This window comes from Melanotaenia boesemani, chromosome 6 (genome assembly GCF_017639745.1).
Source record: "Melanotaenia boesemani isolate fMelBoe1 chromosome 6, fMelBoe1.pri, whole genome shotgun sequence".
NCBI lineage: Eukaryota > Metazoa > Chordata > Actinopteri > Atheriniformes > Melanotaeniidae > Melanotaenia > Melanotaenia boesemani.
The window spans coordinates 27,828,906-27,851,012 of NC_055687.1; the positions used below are offsets into that span (position 1 = coordinate 27,828,906).

General features: G+C 36.8%; 1 protein-coding gene across 2 annotated transcripts in view; it reads right to left on the minus strand.

Moving 5' to 3' along the window:
* ulk4 (unc-51 like kinase 4) overlaps nucleotides 1-22,107 on the minus strand; it is a 98,044-nt gene that overhangs the window by 56,790 nt on the left and 19,147 nt on the right. For both annotated transcript variants that reach the window (XM_041988709.1, XM_041988710.1), the window contains exons 18-19: nucleotides 19,177-19,284; nucleotides 16,154-16,237 (exon numbers count right to left, since the gene is read on the minus strand). In XM_041988709.1, coding sequence (XP_041844643.1) covers nucleotides 16,154-16,237; nucleotides 19,177-19,284 — 192 coding nt within the window. The remainder of the gene's footprint in view (nucleotides 1-16,153; nucleotides 16,238-19,176; nucleotides 19,285-22,107) is intronic.

Genomic DNA, 22,107 nt, shown 5'->3' on the forward strand with positions numbered 1-22,107 from the left:
AGATACAACTGAGCCTAGTCCAAAACTAAATTAAATAGATTTTGCGGAAGAGACTCATTAACAGCTGAAACATTAATTTCACAAAGCTAATTAATTTTAATTTGCAAAAACTATTGCAGGTGACAATTATGGCACAGTCCACATAACTATGGAAAGAGAAAGAACTGCAAAGCAAAACTTACAGTGATACTGTGTGGAAAATTTATCATACTTTAAATATAAAAATGCTCAAATATAAATGCTACAATAAAAAAACTAAATGTAGAATACTCTGTCTGCAAGTATCTATTCTTTCACAAACTGTTTCCTGTTTCTAATGAACCGAACTGCAAAGACATGGCTCTAGTAACAAATTCCGGACTCTGATGAGTATTTATATCGTTATCAAACTATACTGTGAACTGACAAGAAACAGCACACAAAGTGGTAAGAGTAAGGCAGGACAGAATGCAACGCTTGTCAACAACAGATGGTGTCATATTGGATTTGTTACTGAGAGAAAATGTCTATCTGCACTGGATATTGAACTGTTGGCTGTACGTTTTTCTTTATACTGTCCCCTGAGAGCTTATCTGTGTTATAGTAACTGCCAATGCTACAATTTATATCATCAATTTGATTACTGCCAGGCTTAAAACACAACACCCTAATGTATTCACATACAAATATTGACATCTCTCTCCATCAGCTGATTTTTATTCTGTTGTTTTGCATTTATCCATAACAATAAAAGTGTCCTTTGGAGATGAAAAATAGTTTTATTCAGTCTGAGTAAACATAATATGGGAAGATGGCAGATTATGTTTATGTTGAATTGGCCATTTATTTATATGTGATAAACGTTTTAACATGAAAACTAAAACTTCTAAAGAATCTTAACCAACAGACATTAATTTCAACGTTTTATCAATGTGGTTCATCAAAACTAGCATCAAGTTATGGTGGAAATTAAATTTTCATACAAGCATTTACCTAGTTGCATCCGCTGTAACATAAATGATCCTACTGTTCAGTATGAAATGTGTATATAAAAAAAAGTGGATCATTAAAACAATGGAAATTGATTTTCTCAAGTATGTACTTCTGACATTTAACAATAGTGAGGCTGTGATCCATGGTCACTTCATATTACACAATTTATTATATTATCGTATTATACAATTTATCTGCTTATTGTACAACCTACACCTCACATTCCAACACATGGGAGTCCGAGTCATAATCACTTCCACAAACATCCGTCACTGACAACTTAAATAACCAACCTATTAATTCATTATAGGACATCACAGTATGCTTTCAGCACCTGGGGACTACGTTGAGCGACACCATAATGAATCCTCTGGCACCCCTTCGGGAACCAGGAGAATGGTCTGTTCCAGCATTCCCCAGGCTGTGCGGGCCAGCTCACTAATGAGCTCACGGGGGAGCACCCACTGTCTGCGAGTTTAATAGATGGGAGCCTTGCCAAGAACTACACAGAGAAGTGAGGTGGGGGTGGGTGTGTTAAAGAGAGAGAGGCAGAGTGAGAAAGATAGTCTTACAAGTAATGAGAAACAATATGCTCAGGAGAAACTCCATCATTATGATGCAGAGAGGAACTACAGGAGATGGACGCAAGAAGAAGTTATTCTCATTATGATGTGTCCCACTATGAGGAACAAGTTAATTTAAGATGAACGCTCATGACAGTGTACTGCACTATACATACCTGAACCTCTCATCTCCATAAAATACCTTACAAAAAAGAATATGCAAAGTCTAAATCTAAATGATGAGCAAATTGAATCAAAACTTTACAAAAAATATCTGAAATTCTACCATGTGATGTCTCATGGCAGCTCAGTGCCACACAACTAGATGGGCCATATTAAAAGCATGTTAGAAAACAAACTGGAGTTTGCATGTTCTCCCCACGCATTTATGGATTCCTTCCTCCCACGGCCCAAAAACATGCATGATTAACTGGTGTTTCAAAATTCTCCCTAGCAGTGTGTGGAAGTCGTTGTTTGTGTCTCTTTGTTGGCCCCGTGATGAACCGATGGCATGCCCAAGGTGTACACTGCTTATTGCCTGGGACAGGCTCCAGCCTAGGTGTCTTGACACAGCTGTAAACATTATACAACAAAAAACACTTCATCCTTCTTATCTGTGAAGATACTGATAAGCTTTACCTTTAGAGGATGGTCGCAGGATGACCCATTTCATTTATTACACAATTAACCACTCAGTTGACGCATCTATCTCTTCTCCACACCACTACCAGTGAACTGTAATGGGATTTGTGAGTACTCAAATCAGTACTTGGTATCAGCAAATACTCAAATGTAAGTACTTGAACTTTGTTTGAAAAAGTGTGCTATCAGTGCATCCCCAGTTCTGATGAGCTCTCTCAATTATGGTATGAGTTTATTTGCTTCTTTTCCATTAAAAGTATATTTCTTCTGTGTGTAATGTCTGGTTTGATATTCACTACTTGCCATGCCACCTGCTGCGCTTATCCTCTTAGTTTGTACACAAGTTTTAGTTTATCTAGTATTTTTGCCTTAGTTGTGGACATTTTGTGGATACTTGTTTTTGTTGATCCTGGATTTTTGTTGTTTCCTTTCAGCCTTTTGAAATCATTTAAGGATTAATAGTAAAGAAAGCATAAGTTCAGAGGGATAAACATGTATTTTGGGTTAGGGTTAACTCTTAGAAATATGAAATGCATCCTGGCTACACAACTCGTTTCTACCTCTGCTAAATCTGTCCATAACTCAAGAAGGTATAGACAGATTTAGATTTTTTTTCTCAGAAATGGAATAATAAACAAGTGATTAAATTTTTTGGGGTGATGCAGATCACCACCTGGATCCAGGAATGTTTATAAACGATACTATACCATAGGGGAATAGGGATAACTTTGCCATTAGAGCTTCTAATTAAAAAATAATACAATCATTGGCAAAAAAAAAAAAAAAAAAGACAGTGGCTTTGCGATGGTCTGCGCTCTCTGACTCCTTCTAGTTTATGTTTATAAGTTAGTACAGGAGTAATTTAAAGAGCAATTAGTAAACATATTTAATACCAAAAAGGCAACCTATATTGACATGTAGTTTTTAAAGATCTATTTTTTCCACACTTGTTTCACATCAGACATCGGTTGGAAAAAGCAACCTGTGGAGCTGGAATTCAACAAAGCTACCATAGAGTTCTCCTTCTGCAGCCAGTCCATGCTTTCCAACATTCATTGTGTGGCTTTATAACTCTGACATTCAAAATTCCTAAAACAGTGCTTTTATATCCTAATTCATCCAGTACAACTGCAATTTCCCTCTAGGATTAAAAAAGTATTTTTCATTACATATCACAATCTTCTGTTGTTACATAGATGCTATATCATACACAACTTTCTAGTAAAATAAGACATTTTATCATTAAAGTTTGTAATTAAAACAAAGGAAAAAGGCACAAAAGAGAAACAGATCATTGACTGCATAGCTCATTCTCCAGTCCTTATATTTATCCTCACAAATCATAGTTGGTATGACTGGATTAAGATAAATCCAGCATCACTTTGAAAGTTGCAGCCACAAAAAAAATTACAAATCTTCTTGTTTTCAAATGTGTTTCAAGTGTATCCTATGCTAAAAGACATGGTAAGTCATTTAATTATTTTTAAACGCTGACAAAGCAAATAATAATAATAAGAAGAAGAAGAAGAAAAATAAATGAAAATAAAAAAAAGTAGAACAACTTTAAATGGGTCTTACTGTCTGAGATAGGAGCTTTAGCTTTTTTTTTTTATAAGGATGATAGATTAGACATGGCAGTTTTCAAGGCACCCAAAGTGCATTGCAATGAATCCATTATTCATTCACTCCTCATTCATGGTGGTAGGCAACATGTGTAGCCACAGCTACCCTGGGGCAGACTGACTGAAACACGACAGTCAATCCATGCCAACGGCCTCTCCGACCACCACCGAACAATCAAACACATTCATATGCCAGTGATGCCGATACTGGAGGCATTGAGGGTGAAGTGTCTTGCCCATCTCATTTAATGATTAATAAGCACAGTAAGACTACATTTTTATTTAATTTTAAGGATGGGGTAGCCTAATGTCTCTAAAATAGCATTAGCTGTTTATCAACAATGACCATAGGCACAGGGTTGTAACATAGTCAGGGGTGGTGTTGTACAATTTACAGCAGAGATACAGTTCAAGAAAATCTAGAACACATTCTGGAAGTAAAAGATGGTATAAAACTGCAGCAATAATGAAGTATAGATGTTTGAAATATAACAATATCACAACTTCAACCTGAAATATCAAATAATCTGTATGCACACATATACCAACAAAAACGCAGTAGCAGTCAGCTCAGGAAGGAGGGGAAAGTGAAGAGAGTACATATTCTTTTTTATCCTTTGGTCAAGTGGATTTTAATACCATCTATGATATAAATGTGCAGGTGGGTGTACAGCGTGTTTCTATGTTATCCACTGAAAATGAGTCAAATGCAAGGAATCTGAGATTGAAATCGGCATTTAAGTACACTACTTTAAATTTAACATACTTTATAAATTTCAACAAATAAGCACATGATAAACAAAGAAAGTAAACTAGTCCATTGTGGCCATTGTTGAACAAACTAACAGGGGCATTCAACTAAAATTTAAAGAAGTCCAGTTAGAGGAAAACTTATGGAGCCAAGGCCCAGGAGATCATCTCCCCTCTTATAGTCTGGACTCTTCTAACATGATATCCGATATTGTGGACAGCTGTGAGAGAATCATGGGGGCCTGGATTCAGACCGTGGTCCGCTTGTTAGTGACCTCTGCTATAAAAGATGTTAAACTGAATGTCCATGGGGTACAATATTTAAAATTATTACATTTTTCAATGAAAAAGTCACAATACCTTTAAGCTACAGCTTTGTTAGCTTTTTGTTCCATGAGCAGACATGTTGGACAGGTTTAATTAGAAACATTAACTACCAAGGTAGAGAATTTTATCCAAACAGGACCACCTTTACCACTATTACGTTGTCTGACCCATCCCATTTCAGCAATTAAAAATGTCTATAACAGGGGTGCCAAAGTCTGGTCTTTGAGATCTGCTATCCCGCAACTTTTAGCTTGATCCCTTCTCCAACACACCTAAATCAAATGAATGTCTCACTACCAGGCCTCTGCAGAGCTCAGCAATTTGGTTCGGGTGTTGGAGAAGGGATGCATTTAAAAGTTGCAGGATGGTAGATCTTGAGGACCGGAATTAGGGCACCCCTGGTCTGTTTAGGTGCCTTCAGTGGACACAAAGTGCAATTAAAGCTGTCACAACTGCACTACACTTGAACAAATGTGGCAATAAACATGAGTAAGAACATCCGGTAAAAACAAAAAAAAAAATGGGAATGTTGGTTGTGCTGAAAAGGGTATCTGTGACCTTGGTTTTTAGCAGAAACAAAGGTATTTAAATTAAGACCAAGAACGTTACATCCATGTTTGTATGATTAAAAAGGTAGGCTCAATAAAATAAACTGGACTGGAAAAATGAGGTATGCACAGATTTATTCATAATCCTTACAGCTATCTGGAGTGATCAGTTCAAAGTCTGATCATGATCTCACTTGAAAAATAATGTATGTAACACTGATTCTGTGTTTTTCCCACTGTAAGAAAATTCTGATGTGAAGTCAATTACACTTTATTGTTTACTCAAAATTGATCAAGGTAATTTTGTAATACTCATAATTCTTTTTTCAACAATGCATTTGTGTGTGTGTGTGTATACAGACATGCAGCATGTACTTGTTACCGTAATGTTTTTGGTCGGTCGGTCTGTCTGTCTGTCAGCAACATACCTCATAAAGTAATGGACACATTTTGATGAAATTCCAAAATGAAATAAGGAACAACTAATTAGATTTAAGGGGTGATCCAGATAACTGCCTGGATCTAGAAATTATTTTTTTAACATTAAAACTGGAAACATTCCAATACCCCCTTGAACCTCCAGAAGGGGTCATTTTGACACTGTGTCGACGCAGTATAAAAATAATAAAAAAATTTCTTTTCCTTTTTTTTATCATTTGGAAGTAGACAAGGCTTCAGTGAATAAATAGTTAATTAATTACCATTTGGGATTAGCCAAAGCTTATTCTGCAATCATTCTCCTGCTTCTATTATTGTTATTTTTTTTTATTTTTTTTTCTGATGGCGTTTGTCTGTCTGTTTGTTAGCAACATAGCTCAAAAAGTTATGGATGGGTTTTGATCAATTTTTCAGTAAATGGAATAAAGGAACAAGTGAATACATTTTGGGGGTGATCCGAATCACCGTCTGGATCCAGAATTTTTTTAAGGATTCTTTACTATTGAGAGATAGGGATAATTTTGCCATTAAAGCTTCTAACTCATCAAATAATGCCTGGCAAAGAAAAAAGATTGCAAAATGACGTCATGGTAGATGTTATAATCCAATATTGTCAATCTGGATCTGGTGATACAGATACTGTTGGGCCTTGTGGGGTTTTTCTTAGGGGAGTGACCCTATGGCTTGGCAGAGGTCTGTGCTCTCTTAATGTTTCCCTTCTCTTCCGAATCAACATGTTCTTAATTTCTATATGAACATTGTGGGGGCAACAGGAGAGGACATCACAAAACAAAGATTTACAGCAGCCATGAACAACAGAAGTTTAAACATCAAAAATAACTAAATGCATTCTTTAAGTTTTCTTTCCAGTTTGGTTGCTTTGAATTAGAGTATTATTGAAAAAAAGCAAGCCATTTTCTCTCGTCTATTGTATATCCAATTTAAACAAGATTTTCATCTTATTCATCATGTTCCCAAAGGACTAAGTGGCTTCCTTGCAGTTAAGGAAATTAAAAATCCACCTCATGCTATGGCTCAGGTCTGACAAATGAGATTTATGCACTTTGAGTTGCTGGCTAAAAGTTCTTTTCAACTCAAGCCTTAAAAGGCAAGATAATATGGTATAAGAAGACAGTCTCTTCAAGTGATGATCAGTGGGCTAGATTTATATCCAGACATGTTTGCACCTGTTCTCAAAGCCGTACACATTACAAAAAAAAAAAAAAAAAAAAAAACTACCCCACTTTTTGTGTCTGTGCTTGCACAGGTCACATGTCTGATGTGGTTTCCCTCTGTAATTACAGGCCTTTAGAAGCTAGAGCACCTGGTTTTCAATGACCCCCTATGACAGAGACATAGGCGCCTTCTGCACACCAAAAGTCGCACGTCACACATCTAACATTATCTTCAGTCACACTTGGATGCACTGGTTAAAAAGCTAACAAAGGTGAGGTTTATATATATATATATATATATATATATATATAAACAAATTGGCCAAAAAAAGTGAACAGATGGAGAAAGATAGTAAGATGGAGTCCAGCATGTTGTGACTACAAAGGGAAATTACCATCTCAATAATGAAGCACATAGATCTGTTGGGATAAGACTGCTTAAATCCAAAAGCTGAGGAGATAAATTCTATAGTAGCATCATAAGATGCTGAACATAAACTGTACTAAAAGAATGGCTGACAAGATAACTCCCAATCATCTTTTCAAACACTGGTGGAAATACAATGGCTTACACAAGTACCTCCCTTATAGATATTTAGAGGGGTTTACCATTCCTTTCCCCACTTAGTGACATCTGGTGGAGGCAGGTTGGTCATATTCTTTCTATTTTGTGATGACCGATTTAATGGTGCTCTTTGGGACTTTTAATATTTCTGGTATTTCTTTTTATAGCCCAACTCTGATTTGTACTTTGTCCCTGACCTGTTTCAAGAGCTCCTAGGTCTTCATGGTGCTGCTTGCTTGTGGTTTCTTTAGATTAATGCTGTTGCACTCTAGGGCCTTTCAGAACAGGTGCATATATACAGAGATCATGTGAAACACTGCACACAGGTGGACGTTTTTTCTTTTAAACTAGTTATGTTACTTCTAAAGATAACTGTTAGCACCTGATTTTATTTAGGCAACTCAAAGCAAAGAAAGTTCAGAAGCAAGCACTACTTTTCAGAATTTCTAAACCATAAATTCTTATTTTGTAACTGTCCATTATGTACTTCCCAAATAAATAAATAAATAAATTTAAACTTTACACTTTAACTTTAAATGATTGAAATACCAAACAAATGGAAAAATGGGCTGAATACCTTTGCAATCAACTGTGCAAATAGGCAAATAAAGTATTAAAGACGTACTACAAAACTCTGGCAGATTTTCTTACAGATGCCCCTCTAACAATGGCTTATTCTGCATCCATCTTACATCCTACCTGTAATGTGTGCGCTTTCTCCAGACAATAAAAGTCAGTCTAACGGCTGGCGTATTAATATCTGCCTGCTAGGGTGTGCATCGATGCATAAAGCAAAACTCAGCTGCAAAGTCATGAAGCGTCCTGGAAGAAAAAGTTGTGAAGTGCAGTTTCTCAGCCTCAGGATGCTGCTGGGCAGCATAGGTTTCAGAAACGTGCATAATACATGTCACTGGGCCATCAAACATGTCAGGAATGCTGAGTTATAAGGTCGGAAGTTACATAGTGCGACTTTAAAGAAGAAAAAAAAACTCTGAAATTAGAATTCAGCATTGAAAAGTGCACAGCTACTTGTTGCACCTCCTGCTAACCTGTTTGTTTTTTTTTGACCAAGCAGAAATCTAGACTCAACTAATTGTTCATTTAGAATAAGAACAAGAACCTTACAGAATAGCACCATCAATGAGAGGTTAAATAATTTCTGATAATATCATTTTTAGGAGATACAGGCAGAGTTGTGCTCACTTCTTTAGTGTACAACCTATCAGAGAATGACTTCACACAGACTGTGTGCATGCTTTTTGGCTGTACATGAACCTGCAGTGGCCATCCCATGTTAGAGACATAAGGGTAAGGCCCAATACTGTCTTTTAAGAGTCCCAAACACAGCCCCCCCTCCACTCTCTTCTCCTTTGTGAAAGATAGTAATAAATCATTAAAAGCCATGTGTGTATCTGTGTGAGTGTCTGTGTGTGTGTAAGGGGAATTTCTGCCTAGTGCCCTCTGGCTTCTATCACTGCAATACTGTTCACACACCATTTTTGCTGCAGGCGCACACACATACACACACACCGACACACACACACACACCTACACGCACACACACACAGATTATTCATCATAGGCAGCTGAAGCATCATATTGTTCAGGCTCATAAATAATTTCCTGCAGCTCAAGTCTGGCCTGGAAACCTGCCTTTCACTCCATGCCATCCACTCCCCCTCTCCAAGTACAACTCTCTCTTTTTCTCACTCTATCTGCCTGCCATCTCCTCCCCCCTCTCCAACTACACTGATCCAGCTTTTTTCCCTTCCTCTCTGTCACTCTGTGCCTTTCCTCAGAATCCTCTATCCATTGGTAAAACCATCATGCTCCCTTTGGCTCTGTACCCCCCCCCCCACCACAACTTCCTTCCTATTCAAACCCCTCCTCAAGCACAACAATCTGTATCCTTCTCTGCAGTGCTTTACTTGTAAATCAGGAAAACTCAACAGCAGCAGAAAGAACTGGTGTGATTTAGAGGGTCAAAAAAATGCATCAAAAACACACTGCCTGGAGCACACTTGACAGGGTCTTGGCACTGTCTCTCAATGCTGTCATACAATTAACAGTATGCGGTATTGAATTTGCATTTAGAGCACAGTAGACAATTTTCTTCTCCAGTCACAACTGCACAACAAATGCATCACACAATACTGTAGACACCACAAATAATTAAAAACTGCTAATTTTATGTCAAGTCAGAAAGAGTATGCTGTAAAAAGTTGATCAGCCATGGCTGGGAAATATCTAGTCATGTGTTATGCAGAGCAGTTTTCACTCTCTTCCAATATATTTAAAAAATGTGTTTTTCTTTTTTTTATTTTATTTTATTATTTTTATTCTTGTGTTTGTTTTGTTTTAGGTGAATCCAATAAAAAAATCTGCACGATCACCAACAGAAGTGTTTGTTGGAAAGATTAAGGAAATAGTTGCTTATTATACATATTGGCTAATGTGAACCGATATCGGTATTCTTTAGCACATGTGTTTTGGCAACCTAAAAAAAGTCATTTAGTTTCCCCACCATATTCTGTATTCTATAAAATGTTCTGCTTTCTATATATATGTATATATGTATATATATATATATATATATATATATATATATATGTATATATGTATATACACATATATATTCTTTAAGCTCCTCTACTTTATTTGCTAGTGATCCAGTCATTCCGGCAACACATCCAAACCAGGGAAATGTTTTTTTTAAAAAAATCTAGTTACATGAAAAAAAGAAAATAGCTCACTTAAGAACCATCACTTAAAAACCTCAAGAACATACAAAGAAATAAATAATATGACAAGAGCTACTGCAACAGACTGTCACTTATGAGGAACTATTGTGGAACATGTGTAATGAAAATGGCACAATAAAGCTTAGTAAACACTACCAGATTTTTAAGCCAGATTTTCACCTTCCACACAAATGAATGGCCCAGATCTGAGGTAAATTGGTGGGTTGATCAGGGAGCATCAATTGATATGTGTAAACTCTTCAGAGACAATTTTAGAGGCAGACATTTTCCAGTAGCCGAATGAGTACTTAGTTTTCTTGATATACAAGTGCAGTTGATGAGTGAGAAGGTAAAGCAAATGAAAATCCAAGATACTGAGTTAGTTGACATGACAGGGGGAACCTAGAGGGGGAAATACATCCAACAAACAACGGAGAACATACTGTGATAGACACGTGAGAAAGTTGTGTAGAGAAACTTCTTGTTCTCTTGAACAAACAGATGAGCAAAAAAAACTGAATTACCATGAGCTCCTTGTAGTACTGTGTATTGTTGTTGAAGAGAGGGAGAACTGTCTCCACCTAAGCTGAATGTTTGTTAAAGATCAGTCAAAGAAGTTGGGGGTTAAGTTCGCAGAAAAATCTTGTGTGAACCTACAGATCAGCCTTGTAGCGTGAAGACACGAGGACTTCAAAACTCTGTATCCCAAGAGAAGTGAACTGTGTAATGCGAATAGAATAATCCAACAACACTAAAAACCTCGTAGTCTGAACTTGGCTTAGCTGTCCGAATATATCGCTATATGCCGTTCTTAGCAAATTAGACACTAATACTTTCTGAAAACAAAAATGATCAAAAACAGTTTAGCAGTCTCACTGCATAATTCATTACAACATAATTCTCCATCTTTTCACGTGACTCATTAATTATTTTCATACACATATAATCTGCTTTGAGTCTAACTTTGAAAAGAAACTGAAAAGTCTTCAGATGGCTGCATTCATGCATTAAATCTGAACATTGGGGCTCTGATCATCACTATCTGAATAAAGAATCACAGAAATTTAATCAAAAATAAATAAAGAAATAAAACATGATGCATTATTATTGATTAAAGCATCCAACACGAGCTATAAGAGACATAAAAGTTCCACTTTGAACTGATGTTACATTGTACAAAATAATAAAACTTTGCAGTTGCTCTTTATTTTTAGGCAAAATATTTAAATCAGGACTTCTTTTTCGGCTAACTATCGTAATAAAAGTGGTTTGGTCCACCATAAATGGTGAATCTGGCAAGTTAACATTGAGATTTGAATTAAAATGCCAAAAAAAAATGCCCTACTTTAATTAAGTAAGCAATAACTACTAGAAATAGTGTGATCAAGAGTCCACCTTCTTTCTCTGGGTCTCAAATACGTGAGCAAAGAGCAGGCAGCAGCTCTCTGACCTGACAGCTGTCAACAATCATCACTAGAGAAATATGGTACCCTACTATGCCATCTCCTTTCAAACTAACAGTCTACTTTGAAGCACTCTGCATTATTACATTTAGCTTACAACAAAGAAAATTTTAACAACAAAATTTGAGTTGACAATATTATGATTACCCAAAAAGTAATGCAGGTTAAGTTCAGGTGGTTAAATAACATATTTTGAAGGTGAACATAACTATCATAATGACCAGCACTACTCTGTGGTAGCCTCATCACATGATTTAAAAAAACAAAGACTTTTGCATACTTCTGCCACCAACGGTATTTATGTGGAGAAAAAGCAGACATAAACAAGGTTCTGCGGCCACATCCGTGCTGTATTTATTTACCGTAGCTCAGTATCTCTCGGTGCAGACATACTACCCTGCTGATTTGTCAGACTGCACAAAACATTCCTAAAGGGCAGCAGTAGGAAAACTTGCACACTACTAGCTCATAAACTGTCATTTAATCACTGAGCTGTGGACATTTGCTTTTGTAGAGGCAACCTTAACCTTACGATGAAGACAAAAACAGTTTACCCTATTAAACTGGGTCTCAGAGAAGAAGGGTATCCAAATATTTGCACATAGATACCTTTATGTGTTTTTATTTTTTCCATGTTAAATAAACAGAGATAATCCAAAACGTCTGAAAGAAGGTTTAATTATTGAGGGATTGCACTGACTTTACATAGCAAGAAAGTAAAAATACTTATGCTATCACCTGAGGTATTAAGACATGGCTTAAAAATGGGCTGTGATTAGGGCTGGGTATCTTCACTAATTTCCTGAATCGAATTGATTCCTCTCAACAGCCTATTTCGATTTGATTTTGATGAAATCAGATTTGATTCAATATTGACTAATTTACAGCTAATTGTGTAACACCACCTACTTTTCTTAAATATTAAAGACATTCTCAGATCACTATTTTTATAAAACATCCATGTCCATATCCATGACAAACAAGTTATCTGGGAGTAATCTGATAATTGTAATAATCTGATCTGACGCATCTACATGCATTTCTGAAATACCATAACAATACAGTGTTAGAGCCGATATGCTAAGGCCTTTCAATAAATCCAATCGATATTGAATTTAATGAATTTCAATCAATTTAATTTGATAAATCGATTTCTTAAATCTAGCCCTAGCTGTGATACTGTAATCCTGTGGTATTTTGACCAAAGCATGTCGCAAATATGTCATTAAGAACTCAGGAAATTATGTCGACTTAATAAAGAAAAAGAAATAAATAGCTGTAGCTCAGGGTGGCTGTAGCACAGGAGGAAGAGCAGTCGTCTTTCGACTGGAGGGTAGGCGGATCGATTCCAGGCTCCCACCGACTACATGCCGAAGTGTCCTTGGGCAAGACACTTAACCCCACGTTGTCTCCCAATGTGCCTATCGGGGTGTGAATGTGTGTGTGAATGGGTGAATGTGATAAGTAGTGTAAAGCGCTTTGAGTAGTCAATCTGACTGGAAAAGCGCTATATAAGTACAAGTCCATTTACCATTTCCATTTACAGTAAATGTCAATAGTGCAACCCTGACAGTTTATGAAAATATAAGGTTGTAAAATTACCATTTTTGTCAACTCAGGGAAATGCTATGCCCAAGGGATAAAAAATTATTTAGACAGGTCTGTAATCGAAGAAAAATAATTATAGCAGAATAATATTTAGGGAGAGGCCAAAAAATAAATGGTGTAGAAACGAGAGGGGTGAGAGATGGAGACAGGGTGAGACAGTTTGGGTCTCAATATGAATATCCGGTCTCTACGGGTTCATGTGAGTGGTCAGTTTACTTCAGCATGTTCGCACAGGTCAGTGGTAATAAACAAGTCAACTCTCTCTCATCTCCCCTCCACCACTCTCTTTGATGCTATCACACACACCACTGCTGTTCATCATCTATCCCACCCAACACCAAACTACAGTCTTGATGATAATAAAAGAACAGCAGGTACTAGCTGACAGCTAACAGCAGAAGATCATTTTCATTCTGATACAGCAGCCCAGCAGAGACTAAACACCGTCCATCCACATTGTCCTTCCATCTCATGGTTATCTGTGTTTAAAGTCATCCATCCATCCATCCATCCATCCATCCTTCCATCCATCCATATTCTACAGCTTATCCAGGGTCAGGTCACGGGGGCAGCTACCTAAGCAGCAAAGCCCAGACTTCCCTCTCCCCAGCTACATTCGCTAGCTCATCCGTGGGGATTCCGAGGCATTCCCATACCAGCTGAGGGGGGAGGAGACCCCAAGAGGGATTATTATCGCATAATGTCTGATAAAAGTAACTCGCTTTACTATGTGACATACAAACAAAAGGTATATAGTAAAATAAGCCTGTTTATTTACTTTAATGTCAACACTGAAGTAAAGAATAACCATTTGCAATTGGTTATGTGTTAAAATGACCAAAATATGAATTATACATAACTCTCAGGAAATCTGGAGTCTGAAGAAAACCATAATGATAATTAGAATTAAAAGAAGAATCTTAATCCGGTCATTTGTACTGGTTAAGGTATATTAGTCTTACCTGAGGGGGGGGTTGGAAAGTCAAATCTTCTGATGCTGTCTCGGAAGATTTAATAATAAACTAGCCTTTCTTTTTAAGTTCTCTTTTCAATCAGTGACTGCAGTTATGATTATGGACATTTATTTAAAAACAGTTTGAGTCTTGTGTTGATTGACTGATTAACAGTGAGTATGAACGCATTCACACCAGAATAATCTGAAGGACTCTGGTTGATTGGGTGGGGACTGCTAAGATATATCACACTTTCCTGTGGTTTGCTTTGCTTTCCCCCTGCACTTGACTCAAACAGACCAAATCGTGTGAACAATGTCATGCAGTTACAACAGCTGCTCAATAATGTCCAAAACCATCACTGACCAAGAAAAAAAAGTGGGAGAAAGAAGAAAATTAGACTAATTGATTGGCAAGGAGTAAATACAACTCATTTAGCACAAGTAAAAAATGGAGCAACTATAATTTTGTTTGGTCTTTGGGTTTCTGTTTTGTTTAGTTGATCAAACCTAAAATGCTTTTGGTCCGTTGTCTTTCACACTGTAAGTGGACCAGACCAGGGCTTACTTACAAGTGAACCGAGACCCCTTGTTTTCAAGCAGACCAAGATTTGTTTGTTTATTCCACACTAGAATGTTAATGCCCATTTACAATGACCAAATGAACTGCACTATCCGTGATAGACCAGGGTTTGTTTATAGCAGACCAAACAGCACCAGTGGGAAGGTGACCATGGACTGCTCCAACTCACAGGTGGTAGAATATTGGTATATATGTACTTTTTTAATAATTGGTTTATTTAAGTGCTAAAAAAATCTGAATGTTTTATGAAATGAATAAACAAACAAAAAAAATCGGCAAATAATTATCAAAATAAAATGGTTATGTAAATTTCAAAGTTCACTAAGTTCATGAAACAATGGCTGGTACATTCATGTCATTCTCCTTCAGGTCAAACCGTTCCTCCATCTTTTAGTTTTGCAGTCTACCTAACCTGTCCAATAATTCTAAGTACTCTGTATTTTGATTACATTTCTTTTCATTTGAAAATGCAACTTTTCCTGATTGGCCCATCCAGACTTCAACCTTCTCCAGAGGACTCTAAACTTTGATCCTTTTGTGGCTTCCATGGAGCTGTACTAAAATACTAATGATGAATAGCACCATTACTCATTCATTCAGTTAAGTCTCTTCTTGTTAAATAGTTTGATTTGAACAAAAAAAAATGATGAATTTATTCTTAAAGATATGAAAAGTGGACCAGTAAAAACCACAAATGTTCTTCCCCTTCTAAGGAAGGGGAAGAAAATTGACTGGAGATATATGTGTAAGCTTATTTTACTTTAAACCAAACATTGGCATACCATTTCACATTATTTTTGACAGACTAATAAAAACGACAAACAGAATTAAATAGAGTTAGCAATAGGAAAGACAAGAGCAAAAAGAAAGAAAACAGAGACATCTACGTTTCCGTTTGTGTATCTGCTCTATCTAGTGTAAGTAAGTGTCTGGAGGGTCCTAATTGCTGCTGAGGTCAGGCTGCTGAGCAGTAAAGAGTTGTGTTTGATGCAGGTAAGAGTGTGCGTGCACGTATGTGTGACTGCTCTGCATGCCCTTGACTTGCAGCTGGCAAACAACGCTTTAGGCCCCCACAGCTGCCTCATCATTACCGTTCACAGGGATGCCCTGCCACACACATACACACACAGCGTGAGAGACTTAGTCACAGCTACACAGGCACAGACACAAACAGACACACGCAGACATACACAGAGACACTCACCCCTTCCCGCAGGCTCCTCATTAAGCCAGTGTAGGCGGCAGCGGGAACGAACCATAGTCCCTCTGGGGAGCCTCTCTTCTCCTCCTGATAGAGAGGCATAGAAAAGACAGGGAGGAAGGGTAAGAAGGGAGGGGGGGTACAGTTAAGGGGATGGGGGGAGTGGAGGAGAGTTGGAATGAGGGGAAGATAGATAAAGTGGATGAGAAGCAAAAGGGTGAAGTGAGAAAAAGGGCAAGAAAAGGCCAAGTAAGGGAGGGATAGAGAGAGCATGAAGAGTCAACACATCTTGATTACATGGTTATCAAGCCAGAGCAGCAGCACACTTTCACAGACATCTAAATAAGATCTATAAGATCTCATTAAGATTGACATCTAATCAGGTTTTCGTTTATTAAAAATGTTTAAAATTTTCATCACTTTGAAAAATATTTTGTGCATGGTGTGTAAAAAGGTTACATTGATTTCAATGACTAGTAAATAAATAATCTATTAATATTTTAGTTTATGAATAGAAATTGTTTTAAAAATGGCAGACAATCTAAACCAGGGGTGTCCAGCTCTGCTCCGCAAAGGCCACAATCCTGCAGGTTTTTTATGTTTCCCTGCTACAACACATCTGACTCAAATGAATGAGTCACTGTGCTGTTGAATCCATATATTTTGAGTGTGTTGAAGCAGGGAAACATTGAAAACCTGCAGGACAGCAGCCCTCGAGGACCGAATTCGGACACCCCTAATCTAAACAATTCCAGGGCTGTTTTGTTTAATTGTTTACAGTACCAATGGAAATTTAAGACGTTTCCCATTAAATCTAATTGGAAAACGTGTCTAAACTTTTGACTGGTACTGTATATACAGGTGTATACAGGTGTGTTGAATTAAGAAAAAAAAGTTAATACAGGCTTGTATAAGATATCAAAGTTGTGTATTTTTAATTTACAATATAAGTACACGTACTACGTTTTTACAGTTTAAAAGGCTCCATGTCAAAATCCACAAAATTTTGATTATTTCAGCCAACATTTCTATCTTTTCTTGTGAAATAATGCTCTGCTCCCTTGCTACTTTGCCTGGCTTTAGGCTACATCTAACCTTGAGGATAAAGAGAGCATCAGGGGATCTGGTTAAATTTTGCCATTGAATGGTTTTACTGCAGAACAGAGAACAAATGTAAAACAGCATTTCAACAGGGGAAACTTAAAATGACATTGAACATTAATGAAATATACTGTTGGGCCTGCCATAAAACAGGTGCATCCACCTGACATAGAAGCTCATACAGCATTAAAACCATGGAGTCACTTTTAACATCATTTCAAAGCCTTATTTTTAGATACATCCATTTAAGACATTTGAAATGTTTTAAAGATCCATGGAAACGGCTTTATAAACAAGTAAAAACATCTTATGCTATCAAGTAAAATGACAGCTTTTCTGTCTTTTTACTCTGTACAAACTGTATTTCCATTTTAGACAAACCTAAGATAACAGCCGCCATTTCTCTGTGACATGAAAAGAAAACACCGGCCTAAACTGTTGAATGTTCAATATAAATACTGCTAATAAACTGTGATGAATCCTCGGTTGCTCCTTAGATGAGCCCTGGTTTATTCTATTATAGAAAATGTCTTGAGTGGAGTATGAATGAGTCAAACCAAGTGCGCTCTGTTAACCTGAAACCTGAGTGACTGGATGCATCACTCCCATCATGCTCAAACATGGATTATATAAAAAAAATAGTTTGACCTTCTTACTTTAAATAAATTAGAAACATTTTCAAAGTGCTGGATAATTGATCGCAGTGATAGCAAGGAACACACAGGGCTCAATAAAAAAGAAGTGATGCAGGAGCTGAGAAGTCAATTTACTGAGAGCTCCATTTTTTATTAAAAACTGGAGAGTACCAAGTGTAATCAGGTGAGCTGATTGATTTCTGAAGGTTATCTATCAGCGGTGTAAATAAAAATCTTATGCGTAATTGACTTGCCTGGTTAGATGGAGGTTAAACAGAAGTAAATTGGCAACACCCGCTATGATGAAGGAGGCCTCCTCCACTGTGTCTTGTAATTTTCAGAGCAGGGGGTCAATTTCTTTTCAAATCAGTTTAGATGGCATATAAAATTAAACTCCATTACCTGATGACAGAGTGCCCAGTTTCAGTCATTTCACTCGAGACTGGTCACTGAGGTGAATGAGAAAATGTCTTGCATGTGACATAAATCTGTGCAAGACTTGTTTAAACTTGTGTACTTAATTAAGTATTGAATGGATTTCTTTAAAGAGATAGAAAAATAGAGCATTCAACCGATTATTCAGACACTTTGAGGGGGGTGTCCTAATGGTCAAGAAATAGTGTAACGGGTGCAATCTAAATGCAATGTGATGCTATTTTGTTTTTAGAATAATATGTGTATAATTGGGAATATCATATTAAAAGGCAAGAACCTTCAGAGTTTGCCTGGCAGGTACTACTTGAGATTATATCTCATTTCTTCTAGTGTCATCAGCCTTACTGAAAAATGCCAAGTTCAGTATCCCAATTACAATGACAACAATAAGTCAAGCAGTATGAAATACTTACTGAGATATTTGATGCAATCATTGAGTTAGTGAAATGGTTTGAATTCTCTGTAAAATATTTACATTTTATAATACAAAAACAGCAATATAATTTAAATTTTTTGGTAATTATTTCTAATAACTACATTAAGTCGTACTAAATAAACTATGAGAAACATGAGCCTGATAGCACAATGCAACACCAATAATAAGTGAAGCTTGTTCATCTCATTACAAGAAAAATCAGCATTACAGAAGTTTTAGAAAAAGAAAGAAAATAAAATAATATTCTTGCTCTCGACTGAGCCCTTTGCAATTCGTGCTGTTGGTGTTTGGCAAGCATGTGCAGTTTTTTTTCACTTTACATTTACATTAATTTTAATTTCTTTCAGATAATAAACTCATGATTGTTTTATACTGCCTATCCCTTCATATTGGCCTTTGACATGCAGATAATACTGTACCTGAGAGGAGATGAGGTAGAGGAACTCCCCAAGGGGTGGCAGCAGAAACTGCTTCAGTTTACTATTTCTGAGATTAACTCTCAGCAGATCTGTTAGTGTGGACACAGCCTGAAAAGAGTGAGATAGAATTGATATGGATAGAAGTCTTGCATTTCATAAAAAAATAAAAAAAATAAAATAAAATAGTTTATGTAGATGTAATGCCATTAAAACTGAAAATTTACAAAAAAAAAGTTTCAACAGTTCTCAATTACAGATACTAGTTATGATTTAACATTTCAAAGAGTAACATCCATAAGTAGTCATATAACTCAGGCAAAGTGCATTTGCATTATATAGCTGTGGATGACTGAAGATTCACAAACAGTGGATTCTACAACCCTCCAGAAGTGTGAACTGCAGTCATTCATTTTTAGCTTGCATCGAGGACCTTCACCTCTGCTGCTTTTACCAAGCAGTTAATTCAACTAAGATCAGGTTGCAGCCAGAAAAGAACTAACCACATGCCCCCAGAAAACACACTCAGTGTTTCCGCTACATGTAAATGATTGTGGCGCACTGCCACGGCAAAATAAATTATGGTTTCTTTTTTTTTTCCAGATTTTACAAATGTAATGGATCCATAAAAACATACACAGTCTATATTTGCACACATTTACGGAACAAAAGAGTGTGAAATTGTTCTTTGAAAAAGGGACATGGCTCTGCAAATAATTTCATTTTAAAAAACAAACACTGGAGTCTCTACTTCCTGTCCAGCTCTACTGCAGCTTGCTCGCTCAACAGTGGTGACAAACAGATGACAAAGCCAAGTACAGGGAGCAAGAAAAGGCCATAAGAAAGGTACTTAAGCAAGGATAAGTTTAATGAATACTTTGTTCAATTCCTGTGAAAATGTCCCTAATGTTAACGTCAATGTTAATAATGAACCCAATAAGATTATGTCTGGTACCTTTCTGTAATTACCCCGTCATGGTTGCATTTTCAAATGAGTAAGCAAATAGTAAAATATTGTCAAAGGAAGAGGAAGGAACCCGATGGAAAGTGTCAGAAGACGTAAGGTAGCGGAGAGGTTCAATGTTTCTTAATTTATTACAGTTTTATGTCCTCGAGTTTTGAGGAATGGACGTGATATTGATGAGTACCATGACAAGTGTAATATTTAAATGTTCTCAATGTTAACGGTGCCATATTATTGATGTAAAATAATATACTTGTTGCCTGTTTGCTAAACAGTCAGAAGTAGTGGAGTAGATTAGTGGGGGTGAGAAAAGTGGAGGGGCAGAGCAGGAGTGTGGCAGGACAAAGCAGTAGGAAAGCTGTGACTTTCTATACAACAGAGCCTTTCAGCTCTTCTTAAAAAGAGACTTAGCTAACTGACAATTGTGTTTGTCATAAATAATTAACTTATAAAAGTTTTAAGTGATAATGTCTTTTTGTTTTCTTGTTTTTTTGGGGATGACTCCCCTACAGATTCAAAAAGTCCTGAAAGAAATCTTGACACAGGTTGGGCTGAATTGTCCTCAACAGTGACTATATAAAGTAACACCATACCGTAGAAGAATGACACTCAAATAAATCAAATATAGTGCAGTTAAAATTGCTGGACATGGCCAAAAGTAAAAGCATAAACGATGAAAGGATAAAGAAAAATATGATTATTAAGGGGAGTCATTAAAAGAGACGTGTACATGTCCAGTGGCAACAACAACCAACCACTCAAATGCATCAGTGTACACAAATACAAACACATGGCAATGGAAAATAAGGGCTACACATATGCAAAAAAATGTTTTCAAAAGTTTTCCTTAGCTAGGCAGTTATGTTTGGTTGTATGAACATTTACTATGAATTGGACTAATGTGGATTTGTTTTATAACAAATTACACAATTAATTGGTTTGAATTAATTATGTCTATAGTGCTTTGAGATGACTTTGCTGTATATTGGTGCAATACAAACAAAGCTGAATTGAATTGAAAATGGAAGCACATGCACAATATTTGCATATCTACGCAAATAACTAGCCACAGAATCTTATGAAATCAAGCACTTGTGAGAAATGCATGTCACAAACAGACATGAAAACACACAGAGCATATACAGATAGGCCTGTTGGTTGGCTGCTTCCCAGAATTTGCATTAATAGCTGCTTTCCACCTCTTTGATCTAATGCAAGTTCTCCCTCAGCCCTCTGCCAATCCTCCCCTCCTTTCTTTTTCAATGTTTCTCATTTTTAATTCTATGTTGAATTTGTCAGCTGTATGTATTAAATATATTTCTTTCTGTACATGTCACCTTCATGGATCGTTTTCTAACATTGGCTTGGTTTTTCTTTCCCCTCCTGCCTCCCTTTTTAAATCAGAACGAGATGTTGTAATGTTAATTTTTTCTGAGGTTTTTTTGTCATCTCAACATGTCTTCCCTTTTCTCAGTAGTTATTTCTTCCTTTTATTTTACACATAGAGAAATTATGACTGCTAAGACATCTGTGAACACTGGAAAGTACATCACTTTGTCGTTACAGAGCCTGAGCTGAATGACTGATTAATGTGAATGTCTTAAGACTAAAGCAGAATCCACTACTATTTTGTTTACTTTCATCTTTGGTTTTTGTGGGTTTTTTTCCCCCTCACTATGTCTACTTATTCCTGCCTCTCACTGTTTTCTTCAGAGAGAATAACTACTGTAAGTGACTGAGTGGGGAGCTGAGATAAGTGGTGTATTAGAACCTGGTTATGCAGCTGCTCTCAGGCAGAGGGTGCTGGAAGGCAGTGCTGTGCAATGAACCAGAGGGAAAAGCAAACAAAAATACAGAGACATTTTCCTAGAGCACACATCATCATCATTATCATCTCATCACCAACATTTTGGTTCAAACAATGCAGGTAAACAGACTTATAAAATCAATGACCATGCACGAAAAGCACA